General features: G+C 53.9%; 1 protein-coding gene across 2 annotated transcripts in view; it reads left to right on the top strand.

Annotated features, from left to right (window-relative positions):
- RBM19 (RNA binding motif protein 19) overlaps positions 1–17,295 on the top strand; it is a 73,274-nt gene that overhangs the window by 39,688 nt on the left and 16,291 nt on the right. For both annotated transcript variants that reach the window (XM_075109989.1, XM_075109988.1), the window contains exons 22-23: positions 8,270–8,375; positions 15,899–16,019. In XM_075109989.1, coding sequence (XP_074966090.1) covers positions 8,270–8,375; positions 15,899–16,019 — 227 coding nt within the window. The remainder of the gene's footprint in view (positions 1–8,269; positions 8,376–15,898; positions 16,020–17,295) is intronic.

The raw sequence follows: 17,295 nt of genomic DNA, 5'->3' as shown, positions 1-17,295 counted from the left end.
GCTCCCCCCTCCCCTGCGCAGGCAGGGCTGCTGTGGCAAAGCGTTGGTCGCTTCCGGATAAATTCACGGGGACACAAGGTGGGAATCGCGCTGGTGTAGGTTTCCTACAGGTCTGGTGGGAATAAAGCCCGGCGAAAGGGGAAAGGTGTTACTTGTGCTGCAGCGGCAGAAAAGTAGGAGGTTGCGCTCTGTGACCCAGCAGAGACCCTCCGTGCGGGATAAGGAGGGGGTGGCCGCCCCGGCTGGACACCGCGCGTATCCCGTCACCACAGCCCTCACAGCAGCGTGCTTCGTGTGCATCTTTCTCTGGCCCCGATTCTCCTGTCGAAGGGAAATCCCTAGGTGACTCCTCTTCCTTGCAAGGCCGGGTCTCCCTTTTGCAGGACTTCCAGCTTTTCTGCTGCTTTTGCCGTGGGGCTTTTGCTTTCTCTCTTTTGCAGAAGACATTCACGTTCATGTTGCAGGGTGGGTTTTTTTTTAACTTATGAGTCCCTCTGCCGCCTTCATGGACTGATCAAAGCACTGTGTGTCTGTGTGAGGTTGGTAGGCAGCAGACGTACCTTTGCAGGCAGTGAGCTGGAAAAATGGGAGAGGTGCAGCATCGCAAGGTCACCTATGTGGGGGAGTGGAGGCTGAAAATGAGCTGGGGGTCCCTGCTTCCTTCCCCCGTATCGATGCTGGCTGCTGAGCTCCTTAGCAGCAGCTCAAGGGCTGCAGCATCTCTGACCGCTCGTTTCTGTCTCATCAGGACCTGACGGTCGTGAGTGATCCTGGAGAACCTCCTGGTTTGAAAATGCTGCCTGTGATTTTTGTGGGCCCTTTATGTGGGTCTGGGTCAAACAGCGCTCCCATTTCAGAAGCCTTGTTTCTCCCAGGGAGACCTGGAGTTTCTTTGAGACTTGGGAGTCTCTCCCCTTCACTTCACTTCACTGTGTTGTTTCCCTGCCCTGTCAAGCAGTTCCTTAAAGATTCCGGGGAATGAGTTATAGGTGTTTTGGGGGGAGTACGAGGCAGTGTACTGTCTGGGATGAGATTGCAGCACCTTGAGAAGGCAGCTGCCTCTGGGGGGGGCTGCGTGACCCTGTCCTGCCATCACCCAGCAGTGCAGGAGAGGGACAAGTGGGAACCACCCATACCCAGCTGAAGATGCAGGAGGCATTTGAACACCCGTGATCCCATATGAGCTGAGGATACAGGCGCGCATAGCTTTGAAATCTTGTCATGGTGAGGGTTCCCACAACTCCTACCACAAGCAGACAGGGCTGTGTTTCATTTACGTGGTGTGGAAGAGGTACTTCGCATCCGTGAGTGCAGTATCCTTCCTGGAAACGCTCGGTGCCAAAAAGAGGTGAAATGCTGAAATGTGAATGTGAAATGCTGAAATGTGGTGAAATGCTGCGGGTGAGCTCGGACACATGCCAGCGGTGCTTGGTTTCCCTCGGGTGTGGGTGGCCAAGAGGGGAGCCCGGCTTCAGACCTGCCACGGGAGGCTCTGTGCAGCATGGCCAGGTCTACCCCAGAAAACGGGCCTCAGGAAGGCATACGCTGCTTGGAAGCAGCTGAGCTCGGAGAGGACAGCAGCACTTCTCCCGGCAGCACGAGGCTGGCGCCGAAGAGCAGGAATTGCATAAAGCGAAGCTCGGTTCTGCTGCGGTAGCAGATCGAGAGGCCTCCGAACAAAGACGACGCTCCTAGGCAAAGAGGGGAGGAAGCTGGAAAAACTGATGATCCACGTAGTAAAGAACAAGGCGCAGGTGTGGGTGTCCTCCTCCTGTGTACCGCTGGCTTTTCAGAGGGGTTTGGAAGGTGTTCTTATTATCCAGCAGGACTGTCTGCTGCAGGTGAGGAGCCGCTGCGGGAATGAAGGATCGGCTTTGCAGTGGGGCCAGGGCGGGCGAGGACGTGCTTTTCCACATCGCTTCCATGCAGCCATGGGCTGGGAGTCCACCAGGGTACCTGCTGTGCTGCAAAGTCCCTCCAGCCGCCGCCTCCTGCCCCCGCGGCTCCGCTGGAGACGGAGGCGGTGGCAGTTTGCACTTGCCGCTCCTGCCTGGCCCTCCTGTGCATTCATTTGCTAATTTTCAGAGGTTACCGGGGAGACGTTATTGATGATGATGATGATGATGATAATTGTAATAAGGGAGATAGGTGGCAGATTAATTCCTGAACTCTCTAACGGGATTTAAGCTAACAAGAGAGGAGGGCTTTTTTCCTCCCTCTCTCCTTTCCCTTCCTCCTTTCAGATATTTCCTGTGCTGGGGATAACAACACCAAGGAGTGTTAAATTGGCCCTGAATGTCCACCCCTGGCTGTCCGCATTCTTGTAACGATTTCATTAGCTTGAATTATCCACGTTATTTTCTTGTAATGGGATTAGCTGTACTGGAGTCAGCTGAAGTCCTGGAGCGGGAGGCGGGAGGGACCTTCCGCTGCGTATTTCATTAACTCTCTCATGCAGGGGGTGGAACTGGCCACGGCTCAGCCCAGGGGCAAAACCATTTGCCAGGGTCTTGCGTTCCTAAAGGAGGGAGAAAGAAAAAGGACCATTATTTCCACACCCCCCCCCTATAATCAGCAAATCGGCACAGAAGCAGAGACTGGCAGGGAGGTAATTCGTTGGGGGAGGGAAGGTCCTATATGGGGGTGGGGGGGGGTGGGGGGGGGATAAAATTAAGACCATTGCAAAGCGATTGAGTGAATTCCGCTGGGCTGACGTGTGGCTGCAGCCTGCTGCTGGGGAAGAGGTTGTGCAGCAAGGGAAAGGAAGGACTTCTGTCTCTTCTGGACTCGCTGTCCCCTGCCCAGAGCCATTTCTGATGAGCAGTTACACTGCCTGGCTCATTCGCTTGAGCTCCCTCCTAGGGCTGCCAGCAGTCACGAGGGGGGATTTGGGCAGCATCAGAGCTTGGGGATGAGAAGGCAGTGAAAGGAGAGGAGGGGAGAGAGGAGGAGGTGGCAGCAGTAGATGGCAACCCACGAGAAGGTTGGGAGCCTTGCTAGAGGTTTTCGTGACCAGCCTTCCAATGTGGTTATTACTGGTTTGTGTTTCTTGAAGGAAGATAAACCAGAGAGAAGGGTTTAGGACTGTCCCCTGCAGTGGGACCTCTGTACACATCTGGAGAGACCTGAGGGCAATCTTTCTGTTTGTTTTCCAAGAGGGTCTGCTCTTCTGGCAGTGGACAGCAGTTGGTCTTTCCAACCACGTGCATGGATTCGCAGTATCGGTTGGGTTTTCCCCTACAGAACTTGACAACGAGAGAGTCCTTGATCAGTTCGTAGCTGAGGGTGCACCAAGATCAAGCACGATGAACGCATCTTTGTGTTTGGGACTTGAAAATAATGATTAGTCCTGTCCCAAGGAGCTTGCGGTTTAAGTGCTCCTATTTGTGCCAGGGAATGGGATGAAATAGAGGGGACACTTCCCAGCTGGAGTAATGTTGAGCCGCCTCTGTAGGCACCTGTCCCATGAACGAGTGCGTGCCAACAGCCGTCGTGACTGCCTGGGGCGGTGGTGGGGCCAGACCTAGGCTTCGGAGGCTGAGCGGGGTTGGGGAGTGACTTGGAAGCAAGGGGTAGAAACTGGAACAAAACCCAATGGGAAGAGAGGAGCTGTGAAAAGTGGTGGTGGAGTCAGCAGCGGAAGATGGTGCTGGCGCTCACGTGCCTGGCGATACTGCGGTGGATTTGGGGCCGTGCCTGCAGCAGGAGAGCGGTGATGGAAGGGGAGGGAGCTGCAGGGTGGGAACTTGCACGTCGTGCTGGTGGAGGAGGGAAGAGGGTTTCTGGAGAGCACCTGTATCCCCATCCTCCTCTGCCCTCCGGCTGCTTGGCTGTGTTGACGAAGGATGCGCAAGCACCTTCTAGTAAACAGGCAAAGCCAAGTGAGCAGTATGTTGTCTACTGAGCTAGAGTGTGCTCTGTTTAATAGCAATATAATGTCCTATAATTAGCAGGCAAAGGACTTGCCTCCCAGCTGGCCTGTGCCAGAAGGATATAATTACAATCCCAAGGAGTGATGTTCCTCTGACCTGCAGCCAGCTTGCAGCATACGTCTTGCAGCATGGAGGAGAAATCTAGTTCTCTTCCTTCTCTATTGAGCCAGGAAGCCAGGGGGTGGCTGCAGCACCACTGAAAGAGCTGCCAAAGCATCAGGAGAGCGGCTGATGCCTGGCAATGCCGTGTTGAAGTGCTGGATCCCTCATGGGTGGGAGGGAGGGGATATCCCTTCTGGCATCTCTGGTGACACTGTGTGTTTCTGCTGAGCTTGGGAACAGCGACTTGTCAAGGGAAAAGTTGTGACTGTCTTTATTCAGCAGCCATGTGGATCGTGGCTCAGCCAGGACCAATACAAGCTTTTCCTGGTTTACGCTCTGCCTTTGTAAACCTGGATCAGCATGAAACAAAGGTTCTCGTTTAGGAAATATCTTAGTTGCAGCATTTGTTCAGGGCTGTCATGCCTTCGAGCCAGCGGCATGAAAACGTGCCAAGCTTGGGAGAGCGAGGATGGATTTTGCCAGCCTGGCTGGCAAGCTGCCTGTGGCACGTGGAGAGCCGCAGGCAGGAGGAGGCCGGGAGAGCCACGTCCTCCAGACCCACCCACGCTTCTGCCTGGGCCCTGACCCCAGCTCGGGATTTCAGAGGATTGCTGTTCGGACAGTGTCCTCAAATATGTGGGGAAGGGAACTGGGAGGCGACGGAGCAGACGCACGCACGGCAGGTCACTGGGGGCTTTGCAGATCTCTGTGGCAAAGTTCTTGCTCTTCGCTTTTGCTGCCTCCCCCAAAACTGCCTGTATTAGTCATGAGCAGCTCCGTGGGGAGGTTGTGTATGTCAGACATTTCTTTTTGCTGCAGACCTTGGCTGTGCTCATTATGGGTGAAATTGCAGCCCGGTACAGTGCCACCAAGAACCACGGGGGTGCCCTGCCAGAAATCCAGCCCCAGGCCAGGCACGTGGGTCTGGCAGGGCCAAGATTCACCAGAAAGGAGGTTATAGTGTCTTCTGCAAAGTTAAGCCAGGCTGACTGCAAACAAGTCGGTGTCTCAAGCAGGAAAGGGCTTTGCACCCGTAACCACCAAGTCCTTCAGAGCTTGTGCTGTGGCTGAGCCGGCGGAGGGGCTCGGGAGCGCTTGGAGAAGACATGGATGCTGGTAGGTACGAATGCAGAAACCGCTCAGGCTGCACGCTCATGCTAACTCCAGGGACTGCCCTGTAACTGTTGTGCCCGGGCAGGGAGCCTGGCACGGTGCTGTGCTTCACGGGGTTTGCTGCCAGCGCTTTCTGATCTCCATCCAGTCTGCCACAGAGAGAGGAGAGAGGCGCCAGCTCCAAGAGGAACCCGCACCCCTGGAGCGCGTGCTGCGTTTTCACACCATTCGCAGCCACTGGGGAGCTGTGTGCTGGGAGGGAGGTGGCAGTGACACCGGGTCTGAGCTGCTGTGAGGCCCCCCTGCCTCCGCAGCCATCCCCACCCCTGGGGACGCATGTGTTTTAACGCACCTTGACAAGATCTTATGAGCGAGCTGCAGTTTAGCAGCTGTATAGAAGCTGCTTGCTTCCCTCCATGTCATTTTGCTCAGGTTTCACCTGGGCGATGGGCTGCATCCCTTTTCCTTCCACCATCCCCGCTCCCGTGGCTTTGCCCGTGGCAGCCACGGTGCCATCTGGGCACAGCTGTCCCAGAGCTGGAAGGCTGTGGCATTGATGCAGCCGGCGTGGGAGCAAGCGCAGCAGTACCTGGCTTCCCTGGGTACGGGGAGCCTGGTGCTGCAGGGGGTAATTGGGTTCCCTCCGCCTCTGCCTCTCTCCCCACAAATCCGGAGGAAATAATTGGAAAAGAGAGGTGTGAGTCTCTGCCTGGCGCTGGAGAGGAGAACATTAAAGGCCCAGGCTCTCCACTTCATTCGCAGCTCCCGGGATGGTAATTGCTGTGTTGTGGTTTCTAATTAGCGCCACAGTGGGGGGGAGGGTGTTTTACTCTGCAGCCCCGGTGAGGTCAGCCCCGACTCTGCCGTGCCCCTCAGCTTTCCCTGCTCCCCGTTGGGAGCTGCACTGCAGCTTCCTCCGATGGGCCTGTCCCTCTGGGAGCTCTTGGTGCGTCTGTCTCCTCCCCCGAGCCCTCTCCCCACGGAGGTGCCTGTGGCCAGCCCTGCTCTGGACACGTCCCCCAGCACGGGTGGCTCGGGCCGCTCTGAGCTGGGGAGGAGGGAAGAGCCAGCCTCTCCCGTCTCTGCCCAGGTTGATGTGGGTCACCACGGCTTCCCTCGGGACCCTGAGCCCCGGGGTCTGTAGCCGTCCCGCTCCTGCTGGGCACCCCCGTGCCCATCCTTGCCGATCTTGTGTGCTGGTTCTCAGTGTCAAAGGGAGACATGGTGTTTTAGTGCACAGAGCGAGTGTTGTTGAGACCTCCCTTTTAGCAAACATTCTGTTCTTATTCCTTTAGCAGATATTCTGCTCTGCCCCCCGGCAATGCCCATGATGTTTTCCACAGAGTGACAGGTTGGAGCGAGTTCTCCCCTGCCCGTGCCACCCACTGCCTGTCTTTCCTAGCTAGATGGTCATGTCCTTGGGCCCGGAGCTCCCTTATTACCTCTCCCTTAACCCAGCTGTGGCATTTGAGATCCTACAGGGATGCTGCAGGCAAGAGGAGCCACCTGCAGAGCTCCCGGGACCCCCAGCACCCACACCCCCTTGCAGGAGAACCCTCCTGCTGCTGGAAGCCATGCCACGGTCCCGCTGCTCCTGGAGGCAAGCATCCCCTCCAGCCGAGACTGCTCCCTCGCCTCTGCTTGGGTTTGTTTGTTTGTTTGCGTAGCACCAGCTCAAAGGGGGCAGGAGGCAGAGAGGGAGAGAAAGCGCCGAGGAGGAGACGTGCGGATTCATTTTGAGGCTTCATAATGGTACATTTACACACCACGTTGCCTAAGGAAATTGGGTAGATGAATGCCTGGTCATGCTGCCAGTGCACCAGGTTAACTCCCAGGATTTAGCTTATATCATTTCACGAGAGCGTTTATGGCCTTTACTGTGTTTATTCCCAGGTGCTCTTTGGCACTGCTGCATCCCAGGCTCCTTTTGTGTATGCGCGCGTGTGTGCAGATCTTCAAATAAAATAACACATCTATTCAGACCCGGTCCACATTAAATATTTATTGCCTGCAGTTTGTGCATATGTGTTTGATAAATGGGCGTAAGGGGAGGGGAGGAGAAGGGGAAGCAAGAGCTTGAATGCAGAGAAAGCATAGGCTTTGTGCTGGAATTGCTCCAGAAGACGGCGTTGGAGAGGGGTGTCTGGCAAGTGCTGCCTTTGGGTCTGTTTTCTGGCTTTTTGGACAAGGTCCAGGCTGGTGAGATGGCTGTGTGCTTTGATGCTCAAGCGACAAGTTCCTTCTCTGGGGACAAGCATGCTGTGACAAGGTTTCAGCTGGGCTATGGTGGAGTGCGTATGCCGCCAGCCCTAACCCACACCCCCCCAGCTAAACGGGAACTCCCGTAGCCCCCGGTTCCTGACTTCCCATCCCGTTGGCACTCAAAAACTTGTCTGAAACACTGCTCTATCTGAGGGTTGTTGTGCAGGACTTAGGTTTGCTGAATTTACCCGTTTCCTCTTATACCTTCAGCAAGCTTAAATAAAACCGGTTTATTCTAGCTCATGAAAGAGGTTGGGTGGCTGGCTGCACAATGCAGGTACCCAAGTGAAGAGTTAAAGCGAGGAAATCCAGTCTTAAAAATGATGCCCAGCATCCATGGAGCAGAGGGATGACACTTTTGCCAACAAGGTGCCTACAACGGGCTTTGGGGAGCTGTTCTGGAAAGAAAATAGGTCCCTGTGGGACATGCCCGTATCCTGTGCCTCTCTTCAAAGGTGCAAAGAAATCTGTTTTGATGGTGGTCAAGAGCAGCTCTGCCTCCTGGTAACTGGGAGGTGCTCTTTGCCCACCCTGAACAGGACAGGCTGGGTCCTTGGTTTCTGCAGATCTCCTAGAGGGAGAAACACAGCAGTTCTGTTAAAGAAGGTTTTTGCTTTGTTAAGGTTTGCGACTGGAAAGGATGACCCTTGAAATCCAAGGTGAATTTTCTGCTGTTACTGGGTGCTTTGGACATGGGGCTTACAGGGAAGCAGAGCGGCTGCAGGACACTGGTCGCCCGAGTCCTCGGCACTGGCAAGCCTGCAGATTGGTCTGCAACTGGTTGTGCCGTGGTTTGCGATAAAATGATGGTTCTTCCCTTGATCTCACAGTGTCTTTGCTTTTCCCTCTCTAATTCACAGCACCTTTGGAGAGCTGAAGACTGTCCGGCTGCCCAAGAAAATGGCAGGAACGGGATCCCACCGGGGCTTTGGGTTTGTGGATTTCCTCACCAAGCAGGATGCCAAGGTGAGATGTAGTCTTCCCCCTCTGGCACCCTCCCAGCCTGGTCTTGGAGCAGAAGGCGAGGAGGGGAGCCTGGAGGCTCTGTCCCACTGAGGTGTAGCCCAGATTTGGGCAGGCTGTTACCATCCACCAGCAAAGCTGCACTGAGGCTAAAACCCCATGTGGGCAACCACTGAAGGTTACACAACAAACCTCAACCTAAGCCATAATCGGCAGAGGTTTCACAGAACCACAGAACCCCAGGTTGGAAGGGACCTCAGGGATCATCTGGTCCAACCTTTCTAGGAAGAGCACAGGCTAGCCAAGATGGCCCAGCACCCTGTCCAGACGGCTCTTGAAGGTGTCCAACGTGGCCGAGCCAACCCCTTCCCTGGGGAGATTATTCCAGTGGTGACTGTCCTCACTGTGACAAATTTCCCTCTCGTGTCCAGTCGGAATCTCCCCAAGAGCAACTTGTGTCCATCCCCCTTGTCCTCTCCATGGGACTCCGTGTAAAAAGGGAGTCTCCATCTCCTTTGTGGCTACCCCTTAAGTACTGGCACATGGGGATGAGATCCCCTCTGAGCCTCCTTTTCTCAAGGCTGAACAAACCCAGCTCTCCCAGCCTGTCCTTGTATGGCAGCTTCCCAGTCCTTGGATCATCTTGGTGGCCCTTCTCTGCACCCTGATACAATGGCTAGAAACTCCTGTAATGTAGAAGGACAGGGACTTATTTTTCACGTTTGTCAGAAGCAAGGTGAGAAAGAATGGTTTTGACCCGACATAACACCTCAGGAAACCCCAGTACATGTCCCATCTCCAACACTGTGTTGGTTTTAGGGGAGTTTTGGATATTGTGGCTGTTTAGTGATTTTTAAACTGCACAAAGCCCATCTCTGTCAGTTCCTCTGTGTGTTTTGAGACCCCTCTGTGAGCAGCCTTACCCTGGCATTTTTCAGGTAGTAACAAAAGAGCAGTAGTTGTGAATTGGTCAAAAGAATAGGCAAGCAGAGAGAAAGGTGTGTGTCTGCTTCACCTTGCTGAACGCAAGAACAAAGATACAGTTCTGTAATACAGCCATTGTCTTGGTCCGAAGAGGGGACCTAGCTGTGCTGGGCTGGCCAAGGATGCTTTCTCAGAGTGGTCTGCTCTGGCTATTTGGCAGCAATATGGAAAATGTCAGCAGCAGCAGGCAGCCGTGCCTGGGAAGCGCCTTTCTCAGCGCCAAGAACGGAGTTCATTTTGCTTTAATCGAAGTACATTTTGCTTTAATCAGAAAATGCAAAACCTATCATTCCAGTATCCTGACATTTTTGCAATCCGTATGCACTTTTATGCTGCAAAATATTCCACAGCTTTTTAAGCCAGAATAGATTGCTGTTCAAAATGCTCTATTTTATTTTTTTAAGCTTTCCTATATGTTTAAGTTCCATATTTGCAGAGGAAACAAGGGGGTTGTAGCCTGTCTGATAGTATTCTGCTCTTACCCTTTGTCAGAGGTTCAGGAACAGGCTGGACCCGGCACAGTCTCTCATGCACTGGGCAGAAGAGGGTCCTTGGCCCCGCTGTAAGCTGCTGCGTGGGTGCTCCCAGCACCGTAGCGGTGCAGGTTTCATCCCTGCTGCTGGCTCCTGGCAATTTGAGCAGTGTCTGGAAGAGGAATGGTTGTGGGCACAAGCCAAAGGGTATTATTGCTGAAGGGGAGGGACCACGTGGCTCCACTGGCTCCCTGAGACTCCAAATTTTCAAGACCACGAGTGGAGATGAAGGAGAGAGGCGAGGGGAGCAAGTGTAGCCTGTGTTTATGTTTTTAGACAGGATTCATTGATCCAGGATCACAAGGGACTATTAGATCATCTGTTAGAGTCTGACCTCCCGTATAACACAGTACATAGAGTTTCTTTGTTAGTCCTGTATTGATCCTAATTCAAACTTCCTTCCGCTCAGCATTTGTCCTCCCCCTGGGGGCCAGCTCGCTGGGCAGCGTGGGGTGCAGCCAGCCGGCCCCCCAGGAGTGTGGTTCCTGTCCCTGCACGGCGAGCTGGGCCTGTGGCTCCGCTCAAACCCTGGCACTGGGCAGCTTTGCTTTAACCTCTGCTTCACTCCAGAGTCGTCCAGGCTTTGTTCCCAGTTTTTGAATTAATCTTTCCTAAGGAAACCTGAAGCATTTGATGGAAAGGTGCATACAGGGGCCTGGCTGGTTCTTTACTGCTGCTCAGTTTGGGGTGAATGAGACAGCACCCGCTTTTCTGCTTGGTTTCTGGAGGAAACAGGGCACAGGCTCAGCGTCTGCGTCCAGTCCCTCTTCAGCCCCTGGGGGACCCGGTGGCTGATGGACAAATAGAGACCTCAACAGTAGGAAACCCACCTATCGCTGGTGAGCGCCGGCAGCCGGCTGGAGGGGGGAGAGCCGGGCAGGGTGCTTGCTCAGGGCACCTCTCCTAAAGCTCACAGAGACCATGGGAGGCGAGCGAGCCACCCTACAGAAGATCACTCGGTGGGGAGGTTCTTCTTTTCCAGCAAAGCAGCTCTTCTTCCTTCTTTTTTTTTTTTTTTTCCTGCCCTCGTCTCTTTGAGGGATTTAATTGTCTTACAAGTGGCACATCAAGTACACTCCATTGGCCGTCTGGAAAAGGATGCACTGTGTATTGATGAATAGGATCCTGAATATTGTAAACACGGACATAATTGGCTTAGAGTTTATTGCTAAGTGAAATGAGAGAGGAGGGGAGTGGGCCTGGAGACCTCTGAGCTGAATAGCTGTGACTGTCAATGACGTTTTTGCTCAGAGTGGTAATCTGGAAATTGCATATAAGCATCTTACAAAACATGCTGTTTTTGTAATAGAATAATTAGGGTGGCTTTGTTGGGCATTTAAAGCCTGTGACCTCATATGTTTGTCTTTTTCTCTGAGCAACCACGGCCGCTGTGGGAGCATGTGCAGAGATTTTCCAAAGCCAGGACATAGATGTGAGGGTCCCGCTCCAAACTCCCCAGTGCTGTGCCTGCAGACCTGTCCTGCTGGGCTGGGTTTCACCTCCTCAGCCTCCCCTGATGCTCTGCCACCCACTCGAGGAGAGCCAGCCCTGCTGAAGGGTGCTGTTGTGGGAGGGCTGAGTGCCCGAGCCGCGCTCGTCAGGCAGCCTTGCCGGCAGGGGAGGTGGCATCCCGGCAGGGCGTGGGATGATGCTGGTGGCAGCATCCTCGTCCTTCACAGCCCCAGGCTCACACCTAGCTTTCCCACGGTGACATCTGCAGCCAGGGCTGTCTCTTGGGTCATTCAGCGGCTCCCTGGGTGATGGATGGGTCTCAAATGAGAGTGCTACACCACCGTCAGATGAAATTAGCAGCCCCCTCTCTTCTGTGTCATGAGCATTTAACAGATTACAGCACGCACACGTACAAAGCTAGGAAATGGGGAGGAACCCATGTCAAAGAGAGCAATGGGAGGGGCACAGTAACGTTGACAAAGAGGGTTTGCATACCCGCTGGTCAGGCCTTTGGTTTTAAATCTCCGGTGTTAGCTGACCACTAGCTGGGAGTGCATGGAAACTGGGGGATGAGAAAGGGAACTTTGATCCACCGGCAATAAGAAATTAACTCCAGTTAAGGAAGCATTAACCATTTCACATGTTTCCTGACGTTCCCTGTGCAGAATTGTTGTGGGATTGTCTTTATTTTTGAACTATTAACTGGAAGCCAAGTTTCCACTTTTCTCCCCTGTCGATATAAAAATACATCTGGTCTCCAAATAGAAATTGCCCATTCGGGAAAGAGAGTCAAGCCTTTAAAAATGCACGCACACAGAAGGAAAAATCCTTGTCTGCAGCTGGCATTGCAGAGAGCATCCTCAGTTGGGACTGGTTCTTGTGAAGAAGGGAAATCTATCAATCTCCTAATGTTGTTGACCCTTTGTCCCTCTAATGACTCCAGCCTGGAGACGCTTTGGCTTGAGTATTTAATAGGGCAAGGGGGAATCTATAGGCAGAACAGCACTGTCTTCCAAATTAATACGGCATTTAGGGATGGAGTCGTAGCACCCGGGGGTGGTGGACGTAACGGTCCGGTCTCTTGATCTCTGCCTTTCCAACGCCCTGGCGCAGCAGGCTCTGCTCCAAAGCAGTGTCTGTCTTGTCCTGGAAGCCTGGGCTTCATGTGAGTTTATCAGCCAGCCCTTAATTTCGAAATTCCCTTTCTGAATCCCACGAACATTTTGAGCTGTTGTTCAAGGCCTCTCCCCATCCTCTCTCCGCTTTTCCCTGCCCCGTTCCTGTCTCCCTCCGCCGTCTGCAGATGCCCAAGCTGTATTCAGAGCTGGCTACAAAATCCTGCCACACTGAGCCATGGCGCGTTAAACTCCAACCAAACTCTGCAAAATCCTAATTGGGATATTGGCACATTGTGTAGGGGGAGAGGGCCATAGGGTTTTCATGCAACCCTTAAAGCATTTGGAAAGCAAAAGAGACCTGTGAGACTTGCCAGGGCTCTTCAGCTTTTGGTGTAACGTGGCAGTGGGTTTAAGTAAACCCTTTTTTGGCATTTAAGGATACCGAGCCTTGTGTGGTGGTCCTTAGAGGGTCCCCTTTTCTTAAAGCTGTGGTAGTTAGAGGTCTTTTCCGGTGAGTCTCTCTCTGATGACCAGACACCACACCTCTCTTTATCCTGAGTTCGGATGCAACTGAATGAGCCTCTGGCCGTCCAGTGCTTTGGTCTTCAAAGGAGGTGTCCCGGGAAGGCAGTCACTTGGGTAGAAGAGCTGCACCCTGAGAATAGCTCCTGCCGCCAGCCCCACTGTCTTTGAAAGCCGGTCTGCTTGTCCTCTTTTTGTATTTCTCGTGCAATTAGAACATATTTTTTCCCCTACCTATCTTTTCATTTGGAATAGCAACAGCAGCAAATTTCCTCCTCTCCCTGGAAGATTTCAAGCAGCACGGATGTATGGGGATGGCGTTTCCCCCTTCATCCTTTTGTCTTTTAAATCATCAGTGGCTTCTCTTTTTGTTCCCTGAAAAAGTCTTAACTCCTCTCAGAGCAATGAAGAGCGAAGTTGTATTCTTCAGCTCGTTTCCAAATGAAGTGACGTTCAGTTGTTTTTCACCTGAAATGCACGGCTTCTCTTCTGCAGCCCCAGCTCTGCGAGCCCATCTGGAGGACGGGGCCGTGGGGACGGCAGGTCCCAGCACACCCTTTCCCAGGTGGGCTGGAGCAGCAGTGGGGCGGGAGGGTCCCTGCAAGCGCGCCTCTGCATCCTGAGCTTTGCTTCTTTCCGGGTGCAGAACAGCTCGCTTCCGGAGCACGTCCGGTTGGGAAGGGCCGATGTCACCGGGCTGCCGGCAGATGCGTCTCTCCCAGCGGGTTCCTTCCATGCAACACAACTTGATGGCAGCGCCCGCCTTCCCTCTTGCTCCATGACCTTTCCCAGTGCTCCCCGCAAATCTAGGGGATGCCTCATCCCGGACTGGGCTGAGCGGCTGCATGTGCCTGGCGGGGCATGGAAGCAATCCTGCAACGAGGAGGACGTGGCAGAGCAAGCTGCTTTGAGGATGAGAGCCCGAGTGCGGCACTTCCCACCGTGATCGTGGATGCGTTCGGCGTGGCCTGCCCTCCTCTGTGACCTCCTGCAGGGCGCAGCGAGGCTGCTGGGGCCGTATCCTGTCTTCCAACCTTCCTCTTCCTTGTGCTGCAGGAAGTGAGAAATTAAAAAGTATAAATTAACAAATGAGACCTGGCGATTAGAGCTGCAGTTGTTCGCCAGGCTTTGGAAATGGCTCTTTGTGCCAACGTAAACAGCCATCACAACTCCCAACTGCCACCTCCCCCCGAGTGTTTATTTAAGCCAACACATTGCTCTGCTAATTGGATACCATTCCAAGTGAAAATAGGCCTTTAAAACAACAGCAGTGGCAAATAAAAACAGCTGTAGCTGCAAAAGCACTTGCCAGGCTTGCAGCTCTTCAGAGGGCAGTGAGCCCCCCCCAAAAAAGGAGGCACACGGTCCTGCCGGGATCAGCCCTGGGGAGCTGGCAAAGGTGGGGAATCTAAGAGATGCTACGGAGCAGGTGGAGCTGGTGCTCCTCATTTCTCTTTTTTTTATGATAAGCATTATATGAGTGAAAAGGAAACAGAAGGAGAGGAGAACACGGGTTACTGAGTGCTGATCGCTGGAAATGGGGGCTGCTCTGAGTTTCGTAACCTGCTGGCTCAGGCAGGGTCCTGCCTGCCGAGGAGTGGTCGCGGGCAGCCAAAGCCTCTTGCAGGAGGAGCCCCTCTGCCCAGAGACGCGACATTTGGGGACAACTGCAGTTGTTCAAAATTGCTGTTTAGCAAACAGCTCGGAGGAGAGGTCTGGGCTTCTCCAGGACACCTTCAGCGCTGTTTTGGGGACACCCAAATGGCATGGGAGGGCATGTCCCTGTTGGACAGGGTTCTAGAGCTGCCGTATTTGTTCCAGGGGTGTGAGTTTGCAGAGCATAAAACCTGACTTAATCCCAGCCTTAGCTGGGGTTTTTAAAAGAGCGTTTTGGGCTCCTTTTCTCTACCCCTGCAGCCAGCCATGTGTAGCATTGCTGTGGAGCACTTTGTGGGCCCCTGGGGGTGAAAATATTTCACTGGTGTGTTTGTGTATTTGCATTATGGGCCCAATCCTGCTCAGCCCTGAATTTCCTTGAAAGTCTGTAGGAAATAAAGACAAAGTCAACCTTCCCTGGATCGAGTCACTGTTTCCTGAATGCCTCTGCTGGTTGCCTACAGGCAGAGAAAGCCATCTGAGCTACGGTGCTGGCTGGCACACTTGTATTCAACATCAGCAAGAGGTTATAGCTTTATGGATGTTATTGAGCAGGATCTAACAATGGGGAAACCTCTGGATTTCTGTAACACAGTGAACCACCATAGGCAAAAAGAGGACTTCTGCGCTGGCTTCTGGCTCTGCCACATTTGCTGCCGCCGTGGCCAACATCACCAAACCGTTGGCGAGAGGATGACAGCTCTCCCCAGCGAGCTTGTGCTTCTTCTAACTTGTTGCCCCTGAGCAGAAAGCAACCTTTCTACTCAATTTGATCTGTGCGTTACTGCGTGCCAGCAGAGGACAGGGTGGGTGGAGAGTCACGAGGTTGTTCTGCCCATGCTAACCCAGCGCTGCCGCCCTGCCCGTGAAAACCCTGGTTTGCACCTAGGGCTACCCCAAGTCTTGACAGCCTTTCCAGGGTGCAGCTTTCCTGGCTCAGGTGTGGCCCCAGGGTCATGCAAGGCTGTAGCCAACCCTGAGCCGCTTGCTGTGCTGGATTTCAGCCTGTTCCGTAGCAAGCAGCAACAGCCTGCAGGAATGGCGATGGGTATTTGCTCTGCTGCAAGTGTGTAAAAGATAAATGATCGAGTCAAAGCCACTGATGGAGATGAATCCTGCCCCGTCAGACCAAAGTGCTCAAAGTAGGCTGTTCTCTGGTGGCCTTTTAGATTCGGGGCAGAGGGAGGGACATTGTTGCTTTTTCCTCATGTGAGCCTGTCTTTATTTTGTCCCTTATTGTTTTTTTCTCTTAATTCTGCAGAAAGCATTCAACGCCCTGTGCCACAGCACGCATTTGTATGGCCGGAGGCTGGTCTTGGAGTGGGCAGATACAGAGGAGACGGTGGAGGCCCTGAGACGGAAAACAGCAGACCATTTCCACGGTAACGTAGCAGCATCCTTCTGGCCTGTCAGTACAGCCCCGGCTGGCACCGTCCCATCTGGCGCACGCTGCCGGTCCACGCCGGCCCTTTCCCTGCCGCTGCCGGCGTGCCGGAGCTGGCAGGTAGATCCCGGAGCCTGACGATGCAAGCGCAGGGAGAAGCAGGAGACGTGCAGGCCAGGGCTTTGTCTGACAGCTCTCTGTGTGCACGTGAGCCGGTTAACTGTCTGTGTGCTGGCGCTGCCGAGGCACCTCGATGCCGCCTGCCAGCTGCAATGCTTTTGCTCCGTCTGCCCGCACCCCAGGGTGCTCCGTAGTTGGGGACAGGCTCCGTGCATGCAGCACACAGATTAAAAAAGACAAATAATTTGGCCATCAAATGAGATATGGAGGGGGCTGTTTGGATCAGGTTCCTGAGAATGATAGCTCTGTAGATAACAGCACTGCAGGCTCCTATTGACAGCCATCGACAGGCGCAAATGCATTGCTTGGCAAATATTTATGGAGGAAGGGCTCCCCTGGGCTGGAGGGCTAAGCTGGAGATCAGTGCTCTTCCTCCTGCATCCCCTGCCAGCCTCCCCTCCCCATCACGCACCTGCCCGTCGCCCGGGGGATTGGCGTAAGCAGTTCTGGGGCCGCGCCTCGCAGCATCGGGCAATGGAAGAGCAGCAAGCCTCGCTTATTTAGCGAGCCTGACTCCAGTGGAACCCGGCCGTGTGTTCATGAAATGGTGTGCACAGCGCTGGTTATTCGAGGCTGGGGAAGCTGCAGTTTGGTGGTGGAAGAGCTGAGGGTGGATGTGAGGTGTGGAGTGAAGGGGGATGTGCTGGGAGCCACGGGCTGGCCTCCAATGAGGTGCCAAAAAGGAGACCAAAAGGAGCACAGTGGTGTTGAGGTGTATGCGATAGCCTGGGCATGGAGCTGTGCTGCTGGGTGCATGCAGGAGGCAGCAGGGAGGACGGGCACTCCTGGGGGTGGATGTGCCCACCCAGAACCCAGTGCTGGAGAGGGAACACGTCATGCTTGATTGCAGTAATGTGAGCCTCCACCTGGGTGACAAAGGCAGCAGGTGTGATGTTTCATGCGCCCCATTTTATATTCAGGATCTCCTTTCTCCCTTCCTACTCTGCTCAGTCTAGAGGGAAAAAATAGTCTTGGTTTTATGGTAGCTGCAGACTTGAGCAGGTGCTGGCTGCTGCCTGTGAGTTTTGTTGCTTCCCTGATTCCCCCAGGGAATCAGCTTGCTTCCTGATTTCTGTCTGCATTTGCTCCAGCTA

This window comes from Phalacrocorax aristotelis, chromosome 15 (assembly GCF_949628215.1).
Source record: "Phalacrocorax aristotelis chromosome 15, bGulAri2.1, whole genome shotgun sequence".
NCBI classification, from domain to species: domain Eukaryota; kingdom Metazoa; phylum Chordata; class Aves; order Suliformes; family Phalacrocoracidae; genus Phalacrocorax; species Phalacrocorax aristotelis.
This window is presented reverse-complemented; position numbering and strand designations above follow the sequence as displayed.